The 23,495-nt window shown below is 38.8% G+C and overlaps 1 protein-coding gene across 2 annotated transcripts in view; it reads right to left on the bottom strand.

Moving 5' to 3' along the window:
- The window catches only part of WARS2 (tryptophanyl tRNA synthetase 2, mitochondrial), a 127,143-nt gene that overhangs the window by 27,023 nt on the left and 76,625 nt on the right, over positions 1-23,495 (bottom strand). For both annotated transcript variants that reach the window (XM_037021256.2, XM_037021262.2), the window contains 2 exons: positions 7,014-7,094; positions 3,631-3,716 (listed from right to left, as the gene is read on the bottom strand). In XM_037021256.2, the coding sequence (XP_036877151.1) occupies positions 3,631-3,716; positions 7,014-7,094 (167 nt within the window). The remainder of the gene's footprint in view (positions 1-3,630; positions 3,717-7,013; positions 7,095-23,495) is intronic.

Genomic DNA, 23,495 nt, shown 5'->3' on the forward strand with positions numbered 1-23,495 from the left:
TGGGGTTCTTATATGGTATCTTATGAATGTAACAATCTATAATAAGTTGATGGTCATTTAAGTTTGAACACATTCTAATAGCACATATTTTACTCCCCCTTCTCCATATTTTATGTATAAAATATCTTCTTGTATACATTTTTATTAAGTGATTCCATTAACTAATTTTTATATATAATTGCTTTTGCTACTTTTTTCTTTTTGGCCTTCATACTAGTTTTTAAGTAATTGATCTACTACCTCTAATATCTTTGCTTTACCAGTGGAAATTTTTCCCTTTCTTAAATTTCTTGCTTCTCTTTGGGTTTTTTTCCTCTTAAAGAAGTTCCTTTAACATGCTTGTAAGACTGGTTTAGTAGTGGTGAACTCTTTTAACTCATTTGTATTCATGAAGCTCTTTCTCTCCTTCAACTCTGAATGATAACCTTGCTTGGTAGAGTATTCTTGGTAGGTGTTTTTTTTTTCCATTCAGCACTTTGATATATCACGCCATTCCCTTCTGTCCTGTAGTTTCTGCAGAAAAATCAGCTGGTCATCTTATGGCGTTTCCCTTATATGTAATTAGTTGCTTATCTCTTGGTGCTTTTAAGATCCTCTTTGTCTTTGATCTTTGAGCTTTTGATTACAATGTGTCTTGGAGTGGATTTCCTTGGGTTCATCTTGTTTGGAGCTCCCTGTGCTTCCTGGACTTGGGGAAGCTTTCAGTTATTATCTCTTCAAATAGATTTTACACACCTATCTCTCTCTCTTCTCCTTCTGGGACTCCTATAATGTGGATGTTAGGACATTTGATGTTGTCTCAGAACTCTCTTACCCTATTATCATTTAATTCTTTCTTCCTTATGCTCTTCAGTTTTAGTGATTTCCATTACTATCTTCCAAGTCACTGATCCATTCTTCTGCCTCTTTGAGTCTGCTGTTAACCCCCTCCAGTGTATTTTTTATTTCATCTATTGAGTTCTTCATCTCTAATTGGTTCTTTTTTAGACACTTGGTTGAGATCTACCTTGAGTTCTGCTATTGTTTTCTCATGTTCAGTGAGTATCTTTATAACCATTGCTTTTAAACTCTTTATTAGGTAGATTGGTTAACTGTTTCACTTAGTTTTCCTCCTGTATTTTTTTTGTTCTGTCATTTGGAGCATATTCCTCTGTCTCCACATTTTGTATGAATTTCTGTGATGAGTTCTATGGTTCAGTTGAAATGGTTTGCTGTTCTAGTCTTGAAAGATTGGCCTTGTGTGGCAGAGTCCATTGTGTAGACTGCATGTGCCTCATGGTTTTGGCATGTAGTGGCTGAGTAAGTGTGAAGAAGGCTTTTCCTGGTGCTGGGGCTTCCAGGCCTTGTCCCTGGGGGCATGACCCTGGGGGCCCATTGGTGGGGCTCCTGGGTGGACACCTGTGGGTTCTGCACTGGTGAGGGGAGGATGGTGAGCCAGCAGCGGGTTGAGGGTACACTCCAGGTAACTCCCTGATTGGTGCCTGCTAAGTCCCCTGTCCCTCCTCACCTATATGCCCATGCATACTCTTGGCCACTCAGGACAGCTCCAGGATCCCACTGACAATGTGGAGTCAGGCTCTGTACATGTTCCCCCTTGGCCCCTGAGTGTTCTGGACTGCTCCTGGGAGTTCCTGCACTGGTGCCACTGATATTGCTGGTGGCCAAGATCAGACCCCCTAGGTGCATGGCTCACACTCCCGTGAGCCGGGGAACTTTCAGGTTCTACTAATTGGGGCTGGACTGGTGGATAACAGCAAGCAGTAAGGTGGGACTTCTGAATTGCCTGCAGGTGTGTCTGGGTATGAGCAGAGGTCAGGGGGCTGCCAAGATCAAAGTCTGAGATTGGTGCACACACCCAGATCTTGTTCTCGGCCATACTAAGATGTACAGTGGTGCAAACAATGGCTCTGGCAAGCTCCTCCAATCCCAGATTGCCTCCAACTGGTTTCCTTGCCAAGCAGTGGATATGTAGTTCTGAAACGTGGCTTCTTTCACTTATGGTCTAGTTGCACTTTAAACTGCCAGGCTTTTTTCCTGTGCTGCAGTGTAGTAAGTCCAAGCTCCCAGCTCCTCTCTTGCTGCCTCTGGAGGTTCTAGATAAGTCCCTCTCAGATCCTGGATCCTAGCTCCACATCTTCTGCAGTGTGAGCTTTCAGACTTTATTTGAGCATTTCTTTCACCAGACTGGGTACGAAACTGGCCAGAGTTTGACTGGGTCTAGGATCAGACTGGGTCTGACTTAGAAACTGGACTGAATCCTCTGATGGACTGGGTAAGACTTTCCTATAAGTTTAAAGCAGAATGGATGGTAGTCCACATCTAGTAAAGGGAATTCTTTAGTTGAAAAGCTAAGCAGATATTCTTCTGGCTGTTTCCATCATAATTGCACAAGGGCTCCAGGGTCATACCATAAGGTACATATATTGTCATTTCCATGTTATAATCATGTTTACACGCAAAGAATCTTAGTTTTCCCAGGAGAGAATCACTTTTATGGGTCAAGGATTTAGGGGGTAAAAGAGGTGGAAAAGACTGATGGAATTTCTCTTTTTCTTTAGAAGCTTTCACAGTAGCAAGTCTTGGCTCTAAGCACATGCTGATTGGAAGGTTTTATCCCTAGAAGACCAAATAGAGGGCCCAGGTGGGTGATGTGGGGATAGCAGGGAAGAATTGGGAAAGGAGTGGGGTCAGAAATCCTGGCCAGCAGTACAAAGAGTACAGGTGTCAGCATCTTCTGGTCGTATAGTTCTGAAACCTGTAAGTGGCAGCAGTAGCTGACTAAATGTACTGTGGGTCCAGTAAAAAGGCACCCTGTATCATGTTGAAAAACTTGCGCTCCACCTGCAGGTACAATACAGTAGCCACTAGACACAAGTGGCTATTTAAATTTAAATTAATTAAAATTCAGTAAAATTTAAAATCTAGCTCCTCTGTCAATTTCAAGTGCCCAATAGCCACACATGGCTAGTGGCTATGGTGGTGGAAAGCACATGCACATTTCCATAATTGTAGGCAAATTCTATTGAACAGCATCAGCCCAGAATCTAGATTATATGAGAAATCAACCTTTAAAACTCTTAAAGTGTATTATTGGCAGAGTATACATTGCATAGTGGTTAAGGGCAAAAACCCATTCTCAAACTTTCTAGACTCAAATCCTGGGTCCAAGCTTTTCTAGCTACGTGACTTTGGGCAAGTTGCTAACTACTCTGTGCCTTAGTTTCCTCATCTGTAAAATGAGGATTATAATAGTGCAATTTTCATAACGTTGGTGTGAGGGTTAAATAAATTAATTTCTGTTAAGTACTTATAATGGTTTCTAATTAGCACTTATTAACTTTTTAATAGCACTTATTATTCCACATATTAAGTAGAAGCACTTAATAAGCATTTACTGTTAGGAGGAATAATAAGTGCTACTTTAGTGTTAGTTCTTAATAATTACTAGTTTCCCATTGAAACATACTTTTATAATTTAATAGCTATTACTGGGGAAGAAATGCAAACTGATCCACCTGTCTGAACCTTTTTAAATCCCACTTCCCCATGAACCACATCTTTTTGGGATAGGTTAAAACACTGTTGTCAGTATGAATATGTATAGAACCAGGGGTGAACTCTGCTCCTTACTTGTACAACAGAATGTCAGCTGCCTGGAGTACTGGGTATGTGAGCAGGCCCACGATTCTTTTGTGCTCCTGTGTGGCAGCCTTTGCCTATGGGGTGAGAAGAGAAGAGGCAAAGAAATTTTACATGAACCTTAATTATACTGCTAAGTTAAGAAAACTTTTTAAAAAATTAAAGTATAGTTGATATACAGTATTGTACTGGTTTTAGGTGTACAATGCAGTGATTTGACAATTACCTACATTATTAAATGTACACCCTAATAAGTGATCTGTCAATGTAGAAATAACAATACTGTCAACATAGAAAGATATTACAATATTATTGACTATATTCTCTATGCTGTATTTCATCCCCGTAAGTTTTGTGCCTCTTTATCCCCTTGACCCATTTTACCCACCCAAAGTTAAGAAATCTTTAAAGCAAGTAAAGGAATCTGAAGCCACCTGTGATAAAACATCTCTGCTCCTTTTAGAAGCTCTAGCCATCTTCTGGATGGCTTATCTTTATGCTGCAGGATTAGGCCAGAATAAGGTAAATCCACTTCATCATTGCCCCTCTAAGGGATCCTGCACTGCCACTATTTCTTATTCATTTAATTAAAGTAAGGGTGTAAGAGTTTTCCTGGTTCCAAATCAGTTACATAAAAACAAGTAAGATAAGAAAATATCACAAAATTAAATTTCTATAAATTAACATGAGTTAAGATCAAATGCCCTACATATCTGTGGAAACCTACCAGAAAGTCTCACACTGTGCTATTGACAAAGCTGTGATGTTCCCTTAAAATCATATTTTAAACACCAAAAAACAAAAAGTCATAGCATTTAAAAAATAAAACCTAGAGGAATTTTAATCTAACCAATTCTAAATCTGTCTTGAGGTTTAGGTACTGAAGCAGAAAGGGTAAAGCAATCCCAATGAACAGGACAGTCTATATAGACCAAAATATTTTCTTAAAGATAAGGGAATTTGATGGAAATAGAGGTGATATTAAAGCCTCTAACATTAGAAGTATTTAATAACCAAGGAACAATGGGTGTCAGCTATAAACTACTGGTATGTACCTACTGAATAGTAACCTTAGTGGTACTAACTAATTTGCTGCAGCTGAACATTCCCTGAGAGGTAATTCAATTTTCTGAGCATAATTAAATATTGTGTGCAGTTTACTGGTAATTGTTTCCAAGGTTTAGATATATCATCTTTTGTAAAGTGATAAATGGATATTTTGGTATGTAGATATTATTCACTTAGTTACATGAATCACTTCCCTGAGGTCCAATTACTTCTGAATGAACTGAACAACTTTATTCATAAACCTGCATGATTCTGAGGACCATGCTCACATCACCCACAATTCAGGCTTCCCCTAGCAACAGGCAGACATACCCTTTGAGTCTGGGTCCAAAAAGCAACAACTTCCCTCTTTAACGATCTTAAAGTCAGTGCTCCATAATTTAGTTTCATACTTAACTTTTCTGGTTACTTCAAGCAGTTTCTGGCTCACAGCAACTAATGCTATAAGCTGTTCAAAGGAAATTTGAAAGTTTGAACATAAAATTCCTCAGTACTTCTTATTACAAGATCCATGATAAAGGCCAGTTCACAATGATCGCTAGGTAACGATCAAGAAAGTTTAATTTGGAAATGAGCAAATGGGAAAAGAAACCCATTTTTAAAAATCGCTGTTGCATTAGATTTATAGTCTTTTTATACTAGAATACTGGATCTTGAAATTACAAAGGACAGGGGAGAGGTGGAGAGCACTAGTATTTATTGAGTGCCTATATGTGCCCCAGATGCCTTACAACTGTGTCATCTCATTAATCCCCCAAATAACCCTGAACTCAGTCCTCTACCCCAATCAAAATCAAGCGAGGTGCCTTCAGATCCTCCCATAGCATTAATACCCTTGCCTCTGAACACTTCACACACTTTCTGATTGCTTGTTTAATTGTCTCTTCCCAAACAGACTGCATGCCTTGTGGAAGAAGCTGTACCTGTCCATCTTGCTGACTGCTGTACCTCCAGTACCTAGTGTGCTGTGAGACTCACAGAAGGCATCATCAGTATTTGTTAATGAAGGGAAGAGAAGTCAGCGACATGCTCTAGAATAGAGCTGGCATTTAAAATCTATGTTTCACCCACAAATAAAATATCACATACTAGTGGTAAGGCTTCTCCAGAATACAGGTTTCTACTCTATCCAAAAGTTCACCTTATGCCACTTTGCTTTTATGATAAAGACCTACATTAATATCTGTTTTTGCTAACCAAAGAAATCTGAAGAGGACTTTTGCTTTTATGAGATGGTAGTTGCATTTTCACTTTATGCCATTTTGGTTTACCAAAGGTTTTGTAGGAATGCTCTGCTTGTGGAGGGCAGGGAAACCTACAGTGCATTCCCTAGTAATGTGTTATTAGTAGGGCCTTATACACTGTTTTAGAACGGGAACATTTCTCATTAAATTAATAATCAGTTCTTATAAAAAGGATTTCAGCATTCAACTTAGTGTTAGAGTATTAGGATAAATTGGGAAAGTCTTGCTTAATACCAAAATATAGTAGAGAGTTTGGCAAAATTTTGTTTCTAATTCCTAGCAGGTAATGATTTTGTAGCATTACAAATACCAGTTATTCAAGTACTGCCACTTTAAAGCTCTGTCTGTTTCTTTCTGAAGGCTTCTCAACCAGTTTTTGAGGAAACCAGTGGCTCTAAAAATATGTAAGAAAGAAGCTTGAAAATTAAATTAATGCTGATGTAGTTGGGGGCTACCTATCCTTGTGTTAACCAATTGCAAAAATAAATGGAAATAAAGTACTGTGAATTATCTAATTTACTTTCTCAGTTGAACTTTTTGAAAAAGTATAGCCTTAATTTTTCTGTGGGTTTGAACTGTTGCCTGGTCTCAACTTGTTTAAATGCTAAATAAAATATGTTGTCTCTTCTCCCCACAATGTAAACAATTGTGCCTTACTGCCAGTTAAGTCCAGTGGAGATAGGAGGTAGCTTCAGAGTCCAGTAATCCAGAAATTGTGATTGTTAATTATAACGTGGTAGGTTCAGAGTCACTACCAAATTCTAACCAAAGATCACTCTGATTCAACCATACACAGATAAAATCAAGTAATTAATAAGTTGGATATTTCGATGCAGTTTTTAAGTTGGAAGGAATCTCAGCGAACCCTTTCACTTTCCACTTAATACCCTGAGGCAGAGATTTAAAGATGCTGTTATAGCCACTAGTGAGTAGCAGCCCAGGAGTCCAGTAAGTTCAGGGTTCCCAGAGACCGATGCAAAAATAAACAGAGAGTGGGACAAGGCAGCTGTAATGGGGACTTCAATATCCTTTCTGTTTATTAGTCAAATCACTGGCATTTACCTTCCACTGGTGCAGATGTTGTAATCGGGGTAGACTGACCATGCAGGTAAGGATCCAACTTAATTGTATGTGTTCAGACACCTAAAGAAATAAAATAGAACACGAACAAAGGTGGTCAATATTTTCTTACACATAGTGTAAAATTAAACAGATAATAGATATTACCTTAAATGGCTGAAAAGACCCGAAATCGAGGTGGTTAAAAAGAAATAACAGCCGGATGGGGCTGATTCATGATGTATAGAACTTTAAATGAAGAAGATATCTTCAAAACTAACTGACACAATTACTAATATAGTGTTTAAATCCTTTTCGCAACATCCCTAGCAAGTGGCTGGCCAGAGACTGCTTCAACATCTTCAGTGAGAGGATTTCATTATGTCCTGAGGCATTTTTAAAAAGCCAAGTAGTTAGAAAGACATATGCACACACACATACATACACACAGAACACACACAAATATTCTCTAAATAACTTCTAAATGTATGAAAGCAGCTATAATACCTTACATGTAAATGGTAGAGAATGATATCGGACTTAAAATTAAAGATTGAATCCTTTGGACCTAGAGTAATTTGAAATTTAGGAATTACTTTATCATTTCAAAGGGTGTTTCTATAGTTTCGGTGTCTTCTTCCTCCCTTTTTTCTTCAGAAGAGGCCTAGTCAATAAGAAAATATAACCTTTTCTCAATTTGTTTTTGTTTTGACCAAATTTGATAAAGTAACCAAACCTGGCAACAACTGGGAAGATTCTTGGGTCCAGGCCAGGTTCTCACGGATGACCTACTGTTTGAGGCCTATGTATTATATATATCCCTTTCTGGACCCTGAGGATTCTAAGCCCTTCATCCATTGTGGCTTTTTTTGTGTGTGTGTCCATATGATTTCCTTAAAAAGCAGTGACTGTTGCCAACTCTGAAAAGTGGCCCCAAATGTGTCTTTGTGGGTTTTGCAAAGGGAACATAAAGTAATGGAGCTGGATCAGCACAGCCCTGTTTTACTAGCAAAGAATTGCCATCTGGTATAAGATAGTTTCTTATTTTTTTCCTCAAGTCATGGAGAGGGAAGAGTTGTTTTTCACATGTTTGACAAGGAATAATTTTTAAAGTTTTGCACATTGCTGGGCTGAATCTGTCATCTTTCTTCCAAGAGGCATTTGGGTTTCATTGAGGACAGCACTGTCTATATACAAATTGCTAACTGCTGCTGTAAACAAACAGCTCTCAGACAAAAACAGTAACCCTGGATGGAAGCAAGAGGATTATAGTTGCTTCCAATCATCAAGAAAAACACATTCTCATTAGAACTAATAAAACAAGAGCTGTGTTTGGCATGAAGAAGTAGGAGAGAATTTTTTTCTTCTTTACTTAACTGGATAAAGGAATGAAAACACAGAAAGTAATCATGGACATGTGCAAAGAGACAAGCTGACTCCTTTCCTTCAGCTTGGGCTGAAATACTCAGTTGTGGTGATATGTAAAAATTTACCATCAGGGCTCCATGAAATCAAGTGTTTTCCTTGGAGTAGCTTTTTATTTGGGCATATGGAATGAAACTTATTTAATATTCTGGTATTTCCAATAAGGGACATAAAATTAATCCAAATTATCCTTATAAAGAAAAAAATAGGTAAAAGTTCAAAGGCAATGAATTTTCACAATTTATTATTAATAATTAGATAAGAAGGGGTAGTATACTTGAGGATTTGGCTCTCTTCATTTACTCATTTATGACAACTGCTTGGAAAGGTTCAGATTTCTATCTGGGGAACAGTGAAAATGGTATCTAAATATAGTTATTTGAACTTATGTTGTGAAACCCTGCAAACAAAATAACAATATGATCTGTTTTAGCCACAGAATAACAAAAGCATGGGACAAACAAGGTGGCCTAGTCACCATCCACAAACAAGTCAACAGTGATGGAAGATTTCTGACCCCCTAATTGTAACAAGTAAAGACACAAATTCTTCAGTTAGAGCAGTTTTGCCCATATTTGTTCACCGTTGTAAAACAGAGTACACACTGTAGGTGCTTAATATCTTTTGAATGTATGAACAATATCAAAAGCTGCAGAAAGAATGGTATGGACCAAAACCAATCCATTCAATTTAGCGACAGACTTGTTGATAATGCAAACAAAGCAGTTTCCAGGGAATGAACTGGGATGGAAGCTAAATTGTAGCAGACTGAGTTGAAGTGTGACTAGGCAGGAGGTGAAAACAGATGTACAAGAAGTATGTAACAGAGCAGTTAAGAGCTCTATCTTTGGAATTAGGCTGCCTCGATCTGAACGCTAGTTCTGCCACCTGTTATGTGGGATTAATGGGATTAATACATAAATCAAGTAATATAGAAATCAAACGTACAAATGCATATGACCTGATTGTTTCTCCTACAACTCCTGATGCATGATCAGTAAGAAAATGAGTAAAGACAAAACAGTTCCTACAGCTCATGACCGCCCTCACTTGGTTTCGGTGTCCTTGAGGAGCATCACGCCCTAGGGCTTGACTCAAGGTCAGATAATGATTGTGTGTTGATCGTATTTTGAACCCCCTACTCAAAATTCTTTGGATGTTTGGGTTCATTTGCTCAATAGATATGAGGAGTGCCTTTTCGGCGTTACTCTTGTGCTGTTATGCCTTGAGTCCCCTGGCTGGCCCTTTCAGGTCTTTGATGTCTCATAGTGTCTCCTCCCTCATGTGCGGGTCAGAAGCAGGGAGGGACCGACATGTTCGCTGGGTGACTGTGTAAGTGACCTATATCTCAAAAAAATGTTTTAAAAACTATGTGCAGGTGGAGTTCCTTGAGGCATCACCAATTATTCTGTGGCAATAAACATAACATAGTTTGACTAGTGCTGATGTTTGGATTTTTGGCACAGTTTTCCTCTGTATAGGAAATAGGTGACCCTCAAATCAAAGCCAACTCCAGATCCTTTCAAAGTGGTTACAGTGAAGAGACTGGATTCTCCTTGATGAGAAAGATAAACATACCAGAGCTGCCACTGTGTTTGATAAGACTTCCATCCCACTTACTCCTGTTCCAATCAGGATTTCACCATGACCACTAACCTAGGAGTGCTCATCACAGCCAGTGATGGTGATGGGTAACTCACAGGCGCTGTCTCACTCGACATATTTAGCAGCACTTGACACAATTGATCACTTCTTCCCCTTGATCCATTTTCTTCACTGGGCTCCCCAGACACTGTAATTGTAGTTTTTCTTCCTATTTCAATGTTTTTTTTTTGGTTTTGGTTATTTATTTACTTGTATTTATGTATATATGTATCATTAATATACGATTACATGAGCAATATCATGGTTACCAGATTCCCCCATTATCAAGTACCCGCCAAATACCCCATTACAGTCACTTCCATCAGCATAGTAAGATGCTACAGAGTCACTACTTGTCTTCTCTGTGCTCTACTGCCTTCCCCGTGCCCCGCTACATTATGTGTGCTAATCGTAATGCCCCTTATTCCCCTTCTACTTTCCTTCCCACACACCCTCCCTATTCCCTTTCCCTTTGGCAACTCTTGGTCCATTCTTGGGTTCTGTGAATCTGCTGCTGTTTTGTTCCTTCAGATTTTCTTTGTTCTTAGGCTCCACAGATGAGTGAAATCATTTGATCCTTGTCTTCTCTGCCTGGCTTATATCACTGAGCATAATACCCTCTAGCTCCATTCATTTTGTTGCAAAAGGTAGGATTTGTTTTCTTCTTATGGATGAATAATACTCCACTGTGTATATGTACCACATCTTCTTTATCCATTCATCTACTGATGGACATTTAGGTTGCTTCCATTTCTTGGCTATTTTAAATAGTGCTGCAATAAACAGAGGGATGCATATGTCTTTTTGAGACTGGGAAACTGCATTCTTAGGGTAAATTCCTAGGAGTGGAATTTCTGGGTCAAAAGGTAATTCTATTTTAAGTTTTATTTTGTTTTCTTTTTTATGTTTAGAAAAATTTATTGAAAAACAGATTTCAAACTATTAGCAGCAGTTATCTGAGGGAAAGCAGAAGATATGGTCGGGTTTTATTTTTTTTGTTGAGAGGGCATCTCTCATATTTATTGATCATATGGTTAACAACAATAAAATTCTGTATAGGGGACTCAATGCACAATAATTAATCAACCCCAAGCCTAATTCTCAACAGTCTCCAATCTTCTGAAGCATAACGAACAAGTTTTTACATGGTGAACAAGTTCTTACATAGTGAATAGGTTCTTACATGGTGAACAGTGCAAGGGCAGTCATCACAGAAACTTTTGGTTTTGATCATGCATCATGGACTATAAACAATCAGGTCAATTATGATTTTTTGTTTGATTTTTATACTTGATTTATATGAGAATCCCACATTTCTCCCTTATTATTATTATTATTTTTTTAATAAAATGCTGAAGTGGTAGGTAGATGCAAGAAAAGGTAGAAAACATAGTTTAGTGCTGTAAGAGGGAAAATGTAGATGATCAGGTGTGTGCCTATAGACGAAGTATTAATCCAAGCTAGACAAGGGCAACAAAACATCCATGGATGCAGAAGATTTCTCTCAAAACAGGGGGGTGAGGTTCTAAGCCTCGCCTCTGTTGATCCCCAGTTTCTCACCTGATGGCCCCCCTGTGACTGTGCCTGTCTTAGGTTGTTCCTCCCTTGAGGAATCTTACCCATCTCTGGCTAACCAGTCATCTTCCGGGGCCATACAGGGAAATGTAAAGTTGGCAAGTGAGAGAGAAGCAATATTGTTTGAAAAGGTTAGCTTTTTACTTTTTTGCAGATTTATGCGCTGTGGCTTCTATGCCCAGCATTTGTCTTGAGGTATCTTTACCACTTGGAGGAATTATGATACTCGGTAATTTCGATATGAGGCACAAATTCTACTTAGGGGTTGTAATTATGAAGGAAGAACAGAAGCTATAGAAGTAGCAGACGGAAGAAAACATGGGAAGATCGATTATTTCTTTGACATATCTTCTTGTAGTGTAACATAAGTGTGTATAGGTTTTAAATTACTAATTAAATTGCGTGCACACATTAACATAATAGGAATACAGCTACATAACCAAAGCAGACCTACAATTACCAGCCACATCCAGTGAAACCAAGAAAACCAGTTAGGCACCCTACACATTTGTGAAAACTTATCAATGATATGATGGATATTGTCTAGCTGAATTTGAATATTTTGAGAAAAATCAGACAAATTAAAACAACACATTCCTGGGAACTGTTCACATTCCATATGTTCTTTTAACAGTAGATAGTTTATAGTCGCAAGATTTTGGAGCGCTGCAACTTGCACTTCTCCTAATTCTTGGTTGAGTTCCGACAATGTAGATCCACTCAAATTTGTTGTTTTACTGTATGCACAGGCCAACTTAGATATCTCTTACTTCATTCCAGTGGGAAGTACAGGAACTGGTGGGATGAATGCAGCTACAACTGCAACAGCACCAGGATCTTTGTTGAAGTTTTTGATGATCATCTGGAGTGACTCTTCCAGAGAATGTTGATGTTGGAAGTTCTTCTTGATATCATATCTTAATTCGTTTTCTGGGTAGCCAAATTAGGCTTTGATCATCTTTATAAACACAAACAAACCCTTTGCCCATACTTTGATATGCCCTTTATACCACTGTGAAGAACTTATTGGAGATCACCACACAGGAACTACATTTTTTTTTAAGAGAAAGGAATATTATCAGAAAAATGTACTTCCATAGCTGATCATCTGACACCCTCAAAATGACCAAAATTAAGGATATATAAAGCATGCAATAATCGGTGATTTGCAGTTAGTTTTATCTTATCAGGGAGTAATCCCCCTTTTCTTTCCTTTTTCTTTTATCATTAATCTACAATTACGTGAAGAACATTATGTTTACTAGGCTCTCCCCTATACCAGGTCCCCCCCACAAACCCTCTTACAGTCACTGTCCATCAGCATAGCAAAATGATGTATAATCACTACATGTCTTCTCTGTGTTGTACAGCCCTCCCCTTTCTCCCAACCCCCCATTATGCATGCTAATCATAATACCCCCATTCTTCTTCCCCCGCTTATCGCTCCCTACCCACACATCCTCCCCGGTACCTTTCCCTTTGGTACCTGTTAGTCCATTCTTGGGATTCTGTGATTCTGCTGCTGTTTTGTTCCTTCAGTTTTTCCTTTGTTCTTATACTCCACAGATGAGTGAAATCATTTGGTATTTCTCTTTCTCTGCTTGGCTTATTTCACTGAGCATAATACCCTCTAGCTCCATCCACGTTGTTGCAAATGATAGGATTTGTTTTCTTCTTATGGCTGAATAATATTCCATTGTGTATATGTACCACATCTTCTTTATCCATTCATCTACTGATGGACACTTAGGTTGCTTCCAATTCTTGGCTACTGTAAAAAGTGCTGCGATAAACATACGGGTGCATCTGTCTTTTTCAAACTTGAGTGCTGCATTCTTAGGGTAAATTCCTAGGAGTGGAATTCCTGGGTCAAATGGTGTCTATTTTGAGCATTTTGAGGAACCTCCATACTGCTTTCCACAATGGTTGAACTAATTTACATTCCCACCAGCAGTGAAGGAGGGTTTCCCTTTCTTCACAACCTCACCAACATTTGTTGCGGTTTTTCTTTTGGATGGTCTTAATTTGCATTTCTCTGATAATTAGCAATGTGGAGCATCTTTTCATGTGTCTCTTGTCCATCTGTATTTCTCTTTTGGAGAACTATCTGTTCAGTTCCTCCGCCCATTTTTAATCGGATTATTTGTTTTTTGTTTGCTGACGTAGGTGAGCTCTTTATATATTTTGGGCGTCAAGCCTTTATTGGATCTGTCATTTATAAATATATTCTCCCATACTGTAGGGTACCTTTATGTTCTACTGATGGTGTCTTTTGCTGTACAGAAGCTTTTCAGCTTAATATAGTCCCACTTGTTCATTTTTGCTGTTGTTTCCCTTGCTCGGGGAGATATGTTCAAGAAGCAGTCACTCATGTTTATGTTTTTTTCTAAGAGTTTTATGGTTTCATGACTTACATTCAGATCTTTGATCCATTTTGAATTTACTTTTGTGTATGGGGTAAGACATGGTCCAGTTTCATTCTCCTACATGTAGCTGTCCAGTTTTGACAGCACCAACTGTTGAAGAGACTGTCATTTTGCCATTGTATGTCCATGGCTCTTTATCAAATATTAATTGACCATATATGTTTGGGTTAATGTCTGGAGTCTCTATTCTGTTCCACAGGTCTGTGGCTCTGTTCTTGTGCCAGCACCAAATTGTCTTGATTACTATGGCTTTGTAGTAGAGCTTGAAGTTGGGGAGTGAGATCCCCCCTGCTTTATTCTTCTTTTTCAGGACTGCTTTGGCTATCCGGGGTATTTGGTGTTTCCATATGAATTTTTGCACTATTTGTTCCAGTTCATTGAAGAATGCTGTTGGTAATTTGATAGGGATTGCATCAAATCTGCATACTGCTTTGGGCAGGATGGCCATTTTGATGATACTAATTCTTCCTAGCCAGGAGCACGGGATGAGTTTCCATTTGTTAGTGACCTCTTTAACTTCTCTTAAGAGTGTCTTGTAGTTTTCAGGGTATAGGTCCTTCACTTCCTTGGTTAGGTTTATTCCTAGGTATTTTATTCTTTTTGATGCTCTTGTGAATGGAATTGTTTTTCTGATTTCTCTTTCTATTAGTTTATAGTTAGTGTATAGGAAAGCTACAGATTTCTGTGTGTTACTTTTGTATCCTGCAAATTTGCTGTAGCCTGATATCAGTTCTGGAGTGGAGTCTTTAGGGTTTTTTTGTACAATATCATGTCATCTGCAAATAGTGACAGTTTAACTTCTTCTTTACCAATCTGGATTCCCTGTATTTCTTTGTTTTGTATGATTGCCATGGCTAGGACATAAAGTACTATGTTAAATAACAGTGGGAAGAGTGGGCATCCCTGTGTTGTTCCCGATCTCAGAGGAAAAGATTTCAGCTTCTGGCTGTTCAGTATGATTTTGGCTGTGGGTTAATCATATATGGCCTTTATTATGTTGAGGTACTTGCCCTCTATACCCATTTTGCTGAGAGTTTTTATCATGAATGGATGTTGAATTTTTTCAAATGCTTTTTCAGCATCTATGGAGATGATCATGTGGTTTTTGTCTTTCTTTTTGTTGATGTGGTGGATGATGTTGATGGATTTTCGAATGTTGTACCATCCTTGCATCCCTGGGATGAATCCCACTTGGTCATGGTGTATGATCCTTTTGATGTAAATTTGAATTCGGTTTGCAAATATTTTATTGAGTATTTTTGCATCTACATTCATCAGGGATATTGGTCTGTAATTTTCTTTTTTGGCGGGGTCTTTGCCTGGTTTTGGTGTTAGGGTGATGTTGGCTTCATAGAATGAATTTGGGAGTATTCCCTCCTCTTCCATTTTTTGGAAAACTTTAAGGAGAATGGGTGTTATGTCTTCTCTGTTTGTCTGATAAAATTCTGAGGTAAATCCATCCAGCCCGGGTGTTTTTGTTCTTGGGTACATTTTTGATTACCATTTCAATTTCTTTGCACATAATTGGTTTGTTTAACTTCTGTGTTTCTTCCTTGGTCAGTCTTGGAAGGTTGTATTTTTCTAGGAAGTTGTCAATTTCTTCTAGGTTTTCCAGCTTGTTGGCATATAGGTTTTCATAGTAGTCTTTAATAATTCTTTGTATTTCTGTGGAGTCTGTAATGATTTTTCCCTTCTCATTTCTGATTCTGTTGATTTGTGTTGATTCTCTTTTTCTCTTAATAAGTTTGGCTAGAGGCTTATCTATTTTGTTCATTTTCTCAAAGAACCAGCTCTTGGTTTCATTGATTTTTTCTATTGTTTTATTCTTCTCAATTTTGTTTATTTCTTCTCTGATCTTTATTATGTCCCTCCTTCTGCTGACTTTAGGCCTCATTTGTTCTTCTTTTTCCAGTTTCGATAATTGTGATGTTAGACTATTCATTTGGGATTGTTCTTCTTTCTTCAAGTGTGCCTGGATTGCTACATACTTTCCTCTTTAGACTGTTTTTGCTGTGTCCCACAGAAGTTGGGGCTTTGTGTTGTTGTTGTCATTTGTTTCCATATATTCCTTGATCTTTATTTTAATTTGTTCATTGATTCATTGATTATTTAGGAGCATGTTGTTAAGCCTCCATGTGTTTGTGAGCCTTTTTGTTTTCTTTGTAGAATTTATTTCTAGTGTTATATCTTGGTGGTCTGAAAAGTTCATTGGTAGAATTTCAGTCGTTTGGAATTTACTGAGTCTCTTTTTGTGAGCTAGTATGTGGTCTATTCTGGAGAATGTCCATGTGCACTTGAGAAGAATGTATATCCTGTTGTTTTTGGATGTAGAGTTCTATAGATGTCCATTAGGTCCATCTGTTCTACTGTGTTGTTCAGTGCCTGTGTGTCCTTACTTATTTTCTGCCTGGTGGATCTATCCTTTGGGGTGAGTGGTGTGTTGAAGTCTCCTAAAATGAATGCATTGCAGTCTATTCCCCCCTTTAGTTCTGTTAGTATTTGTTTCACATATGCTGGTGCTCCTGTGTTGGGTGCATATATATTTAGCATGGTTATATCATGTTGTTGGACTGAGCCCTTTATCATTATGTAGTGTCCTTCTTTATCTCTTGTTACTTTCTTTGTTTTGAAGTCTATTTTGTCTGATATTAGTACTGCAACCACTGCTTTCTTCTCTCTGTTGTTTGCCTGAAATATGTTTCTCCATCCCTTGACATTTAGTCTGTGCATGTCTTTGGGTTTGAGGTGAGTTTCTTGTAAGCAGCATATAGATGGGTCTTGCTTTTTTATTCATTCTATTACTCAGTGTCTTTTGATTGGTGCATTCAGTCCATTTACATTTAGGGTGACTATTGAAAGATATGTACTTACTGCCATTGCAGGCTTTAGATTCGTGGTTACCAAAGGTTCAAGGTTAGCCTCTTTAGTATCTTACTGCCTAACTTAGCTCACTTATTGAGTTGTTATATACACTGTCTGGGGATTCTTTTCTTCTCTCCCTTCTTATTTCTCCTCCTCCATTCTTCATATGTTGGGTGTTTTGTTCTGGCTATTTTTATTAGTGCTCCCATCTCGATCAGTCCCTGTAAGATGCCCTGTAGAGGTGGTATGTGGGAGGCAAATTCCCTCAACTTTTACTTTTCTGGGAATTGTTTAACCCCTCCATCATATTTAAATGATAATCGTGCTGGATACAGTATCCTTTGTTCAAGGCCCTTCTGTTTCACTGCATTAAATGTATCATGCCATTCTATTCTGGCCTGTAAGGTTTCTGTCGAGAAGTCTGATGATAGCCTGATGGGTTTTCCTTTATAGGTGACCTTTTTCTCTCTAGCTGCCTTTAAAACTCTTTCCTTGTCCTTGATCTTTGCCATTTTAATTATTATGTGCCTTGGTGTTGTCCTCTTTGGGTCCTTTCTGTTGGGAGTTCTCTGTATTTCCATGGTCTGTTCGATTATTTCCTCCCCCAGTTTGGGGAAGTTTTCAGCAATTATTTCTTCGAAGACACTTTCTATCCCTTTTTCTCTCTCTTCTTCTTCTGGTACCCCTATAAATGGATATTGTTCCTTTTGAATTGGTCACACAGTTCTCTTACTATTGTTTCATTCCTGGAGATCCTTTTATCTCTCTCTACTCAGCTTCTATGTGTTCCTGTTCTCTGGTTTCTATTCCTTCAATGGACTCTTGCATCTTATCCATTCTGCTCATAAATCCTTCCAGAGATTGTTTCACTTCTGTAATCTCTTTCCGGGCATCTGTAATCTCCCTGCGGACTTCATCCCTTAGCTCTTGCATATTTCTCTGCATCTCCGTCAACATATTCATGATTTTTATTTTGAATTCTTTTTCAGGAAGACTGGTTAGGTCTATCCTTCTCAGGTATTGACTGTGATCTTTGTCTGCCTGTAATTTTGCCTTTTCATCGTGATAGAGATAGTTTGCAGAGCTGGCACGATTGACGGCTGGAAGAACTTTCTTTCTTGTTGGTTTGTGGCCTTACTCTCCTGGGAGAACAGCGACCTGTAGTGGCTTTTGCTGGGCTGCTGTGCACAGATAGGGCTTCTGATTCCTGCCCGGCTGCTATAGAGTTTATCTCCGCTGTTGCTGTGGGTGTGGCTTGCCTCGGGCTGCTGCTCCAATATGGTGGAGTTGTGTTGGAGGGGGAGTAGCCGGGAGGCTATTTATCTCCGTGAGGGGCCTCCGTGCTCCCTGCTGCCCAGGGGGTTAGAGTGCCCAGAGATCCCCAGATTCCCTGCTGCCAGCCTAAGTGTCCCTGGGTGATTCTTTCCGGTTTTGGGGTCCCTGTCCCTTTAAGACTTCCAAAAAGCACTCACAAAAAAAAAAAAAAAGACGCTCAGTTTTCTTTGTCCCTGAGCACTGGCCTCAGGTACCCGCTCACAGGTCTTGCTGTCCTGTTTCCCTAGTATCCAGGACCCCATGCATGCATTGTGTCTGTGCTCTGGTCCGGATGACTAGGGCTGGGTGTTTCGCAGTCCTGGGCTCCCTCTCCCTCCCCGCTCCGACTCGTCTCCCCCTGCCGGGAGCTGGGGGAAGGGGTGCTCGGGTCCTGCCGGGCTGGGGCTTGTATCTTACCCCCTTCACGAGGCGCTGGGTTCTCGCAGGTGTGGATGTGGTCTGGATGTTGTCCTGTGTACTCTGGTCTCTATTCTAGGAAGAGTTGTCTTTGTTATATTTTCATAAATATATGTGGTTTTAAGAGGAGATTTCCGCTGCTCTACTCACGCCGCCATCTTGGCTCCACCAGTATTTTAAGTTTTTTGAGGAACCTTCATACTGATTTCAACAGTGGTTGAACTACTTTACATTTCCACCATCAGTGGAGGAGGGGTCCCCTTTCTCTGCATTCTTGCCAGCAACTGTTGTTACTATTCTTTTATTTTATTTTGTTTTTATTATGGTATTATTGATATACACTCTTACAAAGGTTTCACATGAAAAAACAATGTGATTACTATTTACCCATATTATCAAGTTCCCACGTATACCCCAATGCAGCCAATGTCCATCAGTGTAATAAGATGCCACAGATTCAGTTTGCCTTCTCTGTCCTACACTGTTTTCCCAATGAGCACACACAATATGTGTACTAAACATAATACCCCTCAATCACTGTCTCCCTCCCTTCTGACCCACCCTTGCACATCCCTCTCCTTTGGTAACCACTAGTCCCTTCTTGGAGTCTGTGAATCTGCTGTTGTTATGTTCCTTCAGTTTTGCTTCGTTGTTATACTCCATAAATGAGGGAAATCATTTGGCACTTGTCTTTCTCTGTCTGGCTTATTTCACTGAGTATAATATCCTCCAGCTCCATCCATGTTGTTGGAAATGGTAGGATTTTTTTATTTCTTATGGCTGAATAGTATTCCATTGTGTATATGTACTATATCTTCTTTACCCATTCATCTACTGATGGACACTTAGGTTGCTTCCATATCTTGGCTATTGCAAATAGTGCTGTGATAAACATAGGGGTGCATACGTCTTTTTGAAAAGTTGTATTCTTTGGGTAAATTCCAAGGAATGGGATTCCCAAGTCAAATGGCATTTCTATTTTTGAGGAACCTCCATATCACTTTCCACAATGGTTGAACTAGCTTACATCCCACCAGCAGTGTAGGAGGGCTCCCCTTTATCTGCATCCTTGCCAGCATTTGTTGTTCTTAGTCTCTTCGATGCTGGCCATCCTTACTGGTGTGAGGTGATATCTCATTGTGGTTTTAATTTGCATTTCCCCGATGATTAGTGATGTGGAGCATCTTTTCATCTGTATGTTAGCCATCTGAATTTCTTCTTTGGAGAATTGTCTCCTCATATAGTCTGTCCATTTTTTAATAGGGTTATTTGCTTTTTGGGTGTCAAGGCATGTGAGTTCTTTATATATTTTGGATGTTAACCCCTTGTCAGATATGTCATTTACAAATATATTCTCCCATACTGTAGGATGCCTTTTTGTTCTGCTTATGGTGTCCTTTGCTGTACAGAAACTTTTCAGTTTGAGGTAATCCCATGAGTTCATTTTTGTTTTTGTTTCCCTTGCTCGAGGAGATGTGTTCAGGAAGAAGCTGCTCATGCTTATATTCAGGAGATTTTTGCCTTTGTTGTCCTTTAAGAGTTTAATGGTTTCATGACTTACATTCAAGTGTTTGATTAATTTCTAGTTTACTTTTGTGTATGGGGTTAAACAATAATCCAGTTTCTCTTGCATGCAGCTGTCCAGTTTTGCCAACACCAGCTGTTGAAGAGGCTTTCATTTCCCCACTGTATGTCCATGGCTCCTTTATCATATATTAATGGACCATATATGGTTGGTTTTATATCAGGGCTCTCTAGTCTGTTCCTTTGGTCTATGGGTCTATTCTTGTGCCACTACCAAGTTGTCTTGATTACTGTGGCTCTGGAGTAGACCTTGAAGTTGGGGAGCATAATTACCCCAGATTATTCTTCCTTCTCAGGATTACTTTGGCTATTCGGCATCTTTTGTGGTTCCATATGAATTTTTGAATGCTTTGCTCTAGTTCATTGAGGAATGCTGTTGGTATTTTGATAGGAATTGCATTGGACCTGCAGATTGCTTTAGGCAGGGTGGCCATTTTGACAATATTAATTCTTCCTATCCATGAGCACAGGCTGTGTTTCCATTTATTGTTATCTTCTTTAATTTCTCACATGAGTGTCTTGTAGTTTTCAGTGTATAGGTCTTTGACTTCCTTGGTTAGGTTTATTCCTAGGTATTTTATTCTTTTTGATGCCACTGTGAATGGAATTGCCTTCCTAGTTTCTTTTTCTGCTAGTTCATCATTAGTGTATAGGAATGCAACAGATTTCTGTGTATTAATTTTGTATCCTGCAACTTTGCTGAATTCAGATATTAGATCTAGTAGTTTTGGAGTGGATTCCTTAGGGTGCTTTATGTACTGTATCCTGTCATCTGCAGACAGGGACAGTTTAATATTTCCTTGCTGATCTGAATGCCTTTTATTTCATTGTGTTGTCTGATTGCCATGGCTAGGACCTCCAGAACTATGTTGAATAGTAGTAGGGGGGAGAGTGGGCATCCTTGTCTTGTTCCCAATCTTAAAGGAAAAGCTTTCAGCTTCTCACTGTTAAGCACAATGTTGGCTGTGTGTTTGTCATATATGGCCTTTATTATGTTGAGGTACTTGCCCTCTATACCCATTCTGTTGAGAGTTTTTATCATAAATGGATGTTGAATTTTGTCAAATGCTTTTTCAGCATCTATGGTGATGATCATATGGTTCCTGTCCTTTTTGTTGATGTAGTGGATGATGTTGATGGACTTTTAAATGTTGTACCATCCTTGCATCCCTGGAATAAATCCTACTTGATCATGATGATCTTTTTATGTATTTTTTAATTTGGTTTGCTCATATTTTGGTGTGTATTTGTTCATCAGGGATATTGGTCTGTAATTTTCTTTTTTTGTTGTGTCTTTGCCTGGTTTTGGTATTAGAGGGATGTTGGCCTTGTAGAATGAGTTTGGGAGTATTCCCTCCTCTTCTACTTTTTTTGGAAAACTTTAAGGAGCATGGGTATCACGTCTTCACTTAATGTTTGATAAAATTCAGCAGTGAAGCCATCCGCTCCAGGGGTTTTGTTCTTAGGTAGTTTTTTGATTATCAATTCAATTTCCTTACTGGTAATTGGTAGGTTCAGATTTTCTGTTTCTTTCTCAGCCATCCTTGGAAGCTTGTATTTTTCTAGAAAGTTTTGTCCATTTCTTCTGGGTTATCCAGTTTGTTAGCATATGCTTTTTCATAGTATTCTCTCATAGTTCTTTGTATTTCTGTGGCGTCTGTAGTAATTTTTCCTTTCTCATTTCTGGTTCTGTTTATATGTGTAGACTCTCTTTTTTTCTTGATAAGTCTGGTCAGGGTTTTATCTATTTTGTTTATTTTCTTGAAGAACAAGCTCTTGCTTTCATTGATTCTTTCTATTGTTTTATTCTTCAAGATTTTATTTATTTCTGCTCTAATCTTTATTATGTCCCTCCTTTTACTGACTTCGGGCCTCACTTGTTCTTCTTTTTCTAGTTTCATTAATTGTGAGTATAGACTCTTCTAACGGGACTGTTCTTCTTTTCTGAGGTGAGCCTGTATTGCAATATACTTCCCTCTTAGCACTGCGTCCCACAGATTTTGTGGTATTGAATTATTGTTGTCATTTGTCTCCATATATTGCTTCATCTCTGTTTTTATTTGGTCATTGATCCATTGGTTATTTACGAGCATGTTGTGAAACCTCCATATGTTTGTGGCATGTTTCATTTTCTTTGTGGAATTTATTTCAAGTTTCATACCTTTGTGGTCTGAGAAACTGGTTGGTACAATTTCAATCTTTTTTAGTTTACTGAGGCTCTTTTTGTGGCCTAGTATATGATTTATTCTTGAAAATGTTAGATGTGCATGTAAGAAGAATGTGTATTCTGTTGCTTTTGCGTATAGAGTTCTGTAGATGTCTGTTAGGTCTATTTGTTCTAATGTGTTGTTCAGTGCCTCTGTCTCCTTACTTATTTTCTGTCTGGTTGATCTGTCCTTCAGAGTGAGTGGAATTTTTAAGTCTCCTAGAATGAATGCACTGCATTCTATTTCCCCTTTTAATTCTCTTAGTGTTTGTTTCACATACGTTGGTGCTCCTGTGCTGGGCACATAGATATTTATAATGGTTATATCTTCGTGTTTTTTTTTGTATTTTGGTATCATTAATCCACAATTACAGAAAGAAAATTATGTTTACTAGGTTCCCCCCTTCACCAAGTCCCCCCACATACCCCTTCACAGTCACTGTCCCTCTGTGTAGTAAGATGCTGTAAAATCACTACTTGTCTCCTCTGTGTTGCAAAGCCCTCCCCATGCCCCTCTATGCACTACACATGCTAATTGTAATGCCCTCTTTCTTTTTCCCCACCCTTATCCCTCCCTTCCATCCCATCCTCCCCAGTCCCTTTCCCTTTGGTAACTATTAGTCCATTCTTGGGTTCTGTGATTCTGCTGCTGTTTTGTTCCTTCAGTTTTCCTTTGTTCTTATACTCCACATATAAGTGAAATCATTTGGTACTTGTCCTTCACTTTTTTCACTGAGCATAATACCCTCTAGCTCCATCCATGTTGTTGCAAATGGTAGGATGTTTTTCTCTTATGGCTGTGTAATATTCCATTGTGTATATGTACCACATCTTCTTTATCCATTCATCTACTGATGGACATTTAGGTTGCTTCCATATCTTGGCTATTGTAAATAGTGCTGCGATAAACATAGGGGTGCATCTGTCTTTTTCAAACTGGAGTGCTGCATTCTTAGGGTAAATTCCTAGAAGTTGAATTCCTGGGTCAAATGGTATTTCTATTTTGAGCATTCTGAGGAACCTCCACACTGC

The sequence above is a fragment of the Manis javanica genome, chromosome 4, assembly GCF_040802235.1.
Source record: "Manis javanica isolate MJ-LG chromosome 4, MJ_LKY, whole genome shotgun sequence".
NCBI lineage: Eukaryota > Metazoa > Chordata > Mammalia > Pholidota > Manidae > Manis > Manis javanica.